This window comes from Fusarium odoratissimum (genome assembly GCF_000260195.1).
Source record: "Fusarium odoratissimum NRRL 54006 unplaced genomic scaffold supercont1.21, whole genome shotgun sequence".
In the NCBI taxonomy this organism is placed as follows: domain Eukaryota; kingdom Fungi; phylum Ascomycota; class Sordariomycetes; order Hypocreales; family Nectriaceae; genus Fusarium; species Fusarium odoratissimum.
The window spans coordinates 28,823-32,660 of record NW_022158706.1 but is presented as its reverse complement, the minus strand read 5'-3'; the positions used below and the strand labels follow the sequence as shown (position 1 = coordinate 32,660).

Genomic DNA, 3,838 nt, shown 5'->3' with positions numbered 1-3,838 from the left:
GAGTTTCTCATACAGAAGACCCTTCAAAGCAGGAGTCTAAGCTCCGCCAGATCCCTTTTTAAAGATCTTATCGATGCCATTCCGAAACTCAAACAACATACCTTCCGCGCCACTATAGACAATGATTTCATTTCTGCCAACTTCTTGTCTTCACTATACTCAGGAGCCTATACCACTAAATTATCCGAGAATGGAGTAGGAATCCTGATGGGCGATGTTCCAGATGAGAAGGAATTGTACAAGCTCGTCAACTCGCCGGACTCCCTATCATCCTTGCATATGCAGCTCGAAAACTACTACCCCAGGCCAGTTTGTGATGCTTTGTTTCCGCTTTATGATGTGCCTAAGCCTGGATCCAAGGATGATAAGCCGGGAACGTACGCCGAGCTTTACGCTCCAATTGTTGCCGATGCTCAAGTACCTGCGTCACACAGAGGGTTCGCCCACTTGCTCCTCAATCCACCGAAAGTCGATGGCACCAAGACTATGCCGCCCGGGAGAGTACATCGCTATCGTATTCCTTGGCGGGCAAAGGGGCTGGATGCTTGGTTGAGAAAAGAAGTTGGGGTTTGCTATTCTGCTGACATGCAGAACTGGATGCTTCGGGTTGGCGTCAGGATTTTAGTGAGTCAGATAAGGAGAAAGCGAAAACGTTCCTTGAACCTTTTGGAAAACTTTTGCATGGTGAAGAGGTTAATTGGGGCAACGTCGAGGACGAAGACCGTATTTTGTGGCTTGATCAGGAAGGAAACATTCATTGGAACTTCGAAGATCCTTTATGGAAAAGGGGGATGGGAGGTGTGGAATGCTATGATGACTGCTCAGAAACAACACTTGGAAGCTAGCTAATATCACCTAATGTATCTTATTTTGAATCCGTTTAATCATCTTTTATTACAAAGCAACGTTTTAAAGATTCATTTATCCAGTCATGCACGACTTCTTTCCAATACGTAGAATAAAGTACTAACTATACTTGGTTTGTACTTTTAATCTAGTATGTTGAACTTCATAAAACATAGCCTCGATTATAACTTCCTAGTAACCACAAAGGCTGATAACGTCGTTAAAGCGAAAGAACTTTCAAAGGACTGATTTCACTTGTCAGAAGTGAAAGGCTTCTCCGTTGCTGAACTTGTGCCCGAAGCAGGCAGCCTACAGATGAGCCATCGAGGGATTTTCAAGATACCAGGTCAAATCTCCTCCCTCATCCTGGCTCAAAGATCTCCCATTGCCAAAGAAATCGTAAAGCCTTACGCCAGGCAGCAAAGTCCACACATAGTCCTCCCACCTCGGATTTCTTAGCATTTCCAGATAGTGAAGGCGACTTCCGCCGTGCAGAAGATTGATCCTGCCGTCTTTGGTACCGTTCTTGAACGTGGACGCGCAATCTGACGACCAAACCGTGTGTTGTAGGTATTCTTGATGGTGCCGGTCAAGATCTTGTACACATTCTTGGCGTGGCTCAAAGCTGGAATAGCCCTCTCTTTGGGTCTTGTCAATAATTTTGACAAAGTAATTTGTCAATTGCTCAATCACTGGTATAAGGGAGCCGTGCGAGGCTGCAGTTGCAGGGCCTAAGTAGTCTGAACTTGCAGGATTAGCAAGGGGTTCTTCTGAGCAGAAATATCATGTCATCTCATGTTTTAGGGGCCATACGAAGGTAATTAGGGAAGTTAGGGACGGCGAAGCTCATGTAGGCCTTCGCGTCTGGAGACCAGTACTCGTCGAGCCTCAGTCCATTTCGTCCGATAATAGGGAACCGGGGCTTGTATGAAATATCGAATCCGGTTGCGCAGATAATAGCGTCGGGCCGAATCTCTGTGCCATCGTGCAGGACAATAGATGACTGAGTCAGACGCTGAGGCGTTCCCCATGAAACATCCACATTCTTCTGGGAAAGGGCTTCCAGGTAGCCAATGCCAGGCGTTGGCCTAGTCGAGTACGAGTCAGTACTAGAGTCATTTTATCGAAGCTTTTGAGATAATCTTACCGTCTGCATCCAACATCAAACGAAGGTATCATTTTCTTGGCAAGCTCAGGCTTTGTTGCAAGACCATTATTCATCATTTCTTGCGAGAAACGCTTGGCTAGGACTTGCTCTAGGGATCCCTTGATGAAGAAGTTTTGCCTCTTGTTAAGCTCTTCCTCAATGCTCTTTCGGTAGGCCAGATATTTCTCAGGGTTTCTCCTGAATTCCTCTTTCTGTATTTCAGAGTCTAAATCATGTCAGTATTGGAGACAAGTACATGATCCAAGGTATATGAAGCTGGCCTACATTGGAAATTAGTCCCACCAGGGCCAGCAAACGAGGATGCAAATCCAGGCGTTATCCAAGTTGGAGAGCGCATGACAACGGTCATGGTTCGAACAACTGCCTGCTGTTAATCAACTACACACATAGTCCGGCTCCTGGCTTCACCGATGGGGCAATACTCACCCTTGGCAAGGGATGCCGTGATCTGTACACCGCTAGAGCCGTTGCCGATGACAACCACGCTCTTGTCGTTCACGTCACGCTTCTCATCCCAATGTGCCGAGTGCATAATGGTCCCCTTATAAGAAGATAGCCCGGGTATATTTGGCCATTTCCATTTGCTACATGGCTCACATTGCTCAGCTATTGCACATCGATACCATCGGATAACTCACTTGACAATTCCGCCACCATTGATGAGAAAATCGACAACAACTGTTATAGTATCAGTTGAGTTTGTCTTGACGGTGATGCTCCACTGTCGTTGCTGCTCTAACCACTTCGACTCAATTACTTCATGTCTTAACTTGATATACTTATTCAATCCATATTTTTCAACGACTCTCTCAAAATAGTGACGTATTTCTGTGGATCCAGAGTAGCTTGATCCGTATATGTCAGCTTTCAATATCACTCATTTCCTTTTCACACTTACTATTGCGACCAGTTGGGATTCGGTGCCCATGTATACTGGTAGTTGTGCTAAGGGTAGGTTAGGCTTTTATGTACGGAGACTTGGAACTTTGCGCTATAAGCGTACCGAAGGTATATCGCAGGCGCATCCAGGGTATCTAAACTATCATCAGTCCCGTCGCAAAGTCGTCACAGTAGCTGAAGCCTCTCTCACCGGTTTTCCCACCAAGTACCCCCCACTCCTGCATTCTTCTCAAAGATTATCATCTCGATGTTGCTTAGACGGCCCTCCTCGACCTCCCTCGCAAAGGACAAGGCGCTAGCTCCTGCACCAATCACGGCGATACTAGCTCGTCTCGGGGACCTCAGAGCAAGCTTTCCACGGAAAAATGCTTTGGTGTTCTCAGCATCCATTTTGATCTCTTCTGACTGTTGGCGCAACTTAGTCTCATGTGTGGGTTCAGGTGCATTCTCCATTATGGACAGGCAACTTGTCATGGCAAGATAGCGCAACAATATGTTCCGTTCCTTGATCAGATGCCTGCACATCTACCTATGGAATACCGGCCGGTAGCACAACTTATATAAACAGCTGTTTCGGCTGTAAGGGGCAGCGGTCTAGGGTTGTAGTCACCAAAATCCAGCTGCCTCATGCATTTTCGCTATAGAACAACTGAGCGGTGCCGAGGTCTCGCGGATCAGTAAACATGCCGAACCGCGTACACACCAACGGAAGTGCGTGAAAAGTTATTCTAATGATACAAGGGTCCCGTATTGGAAACCAGTCATATGGTAATTTCTTGTCTTATACCAGTTTCAAGTGGGCATAGTATAACCAGGGTAAAACCTTAATCAAGCCAGGGTCGGAACCAAGACACATATCAAGTGTGCTACAAGAAAGACTACGGCATTTAACGGGTCACCCACCTGCGGCTTGAATAGAGAGAG

General features: G+C 46.5%; 2 protein-coding genes across 2 annotated transcripts; one reads left to right on the top strand and one right to left on the bottom strand.

Moving 5' to 3' along the window:
• Positions 1-207: 207 nt before the first annotated feature.
• On the top strand, positions 208-849 carry FOIG_11178 (uncharacterized protein; the record flags this gene model as incomplete). Its single annotated transcript, XM_031211725.1, has 1 exon — positions 208-849. The coding sequence occupies one exon, from the start codon at positions 208-210 to the stop codon at positions 847-849; it is 642 nt and encodes a 213-aa protein (XP_031058299.1).
• Positions 850-1,155: 306 nt separating this feature from the next.
• FOIG_11177 (uncharacterized protein) lies at positions 1,156-3,367 on the bottom strand (the record flags this gene model as incomplete). Its single annotated transcript, XM_031211724.1, has 9 exons — positions 1,156-1,586; positions 1,660-1,934; positions 1,994-2,219; positions 2,279-2,374; positions 2,441-2,598; positions 2,653-2,859; positions 2,913-2,959; positions 3,018-3,048; positions 3,105-3,367. 9 exons carry the CDS (start codon positions 3,365-3,367, stop codon positions 1,156-1,158), a joined length of 1,734 nt encoding a protein of 577 aa, XP_031058298.1.
• Positions 3,368-3,838: the final 471 nt, after the last annotated feature.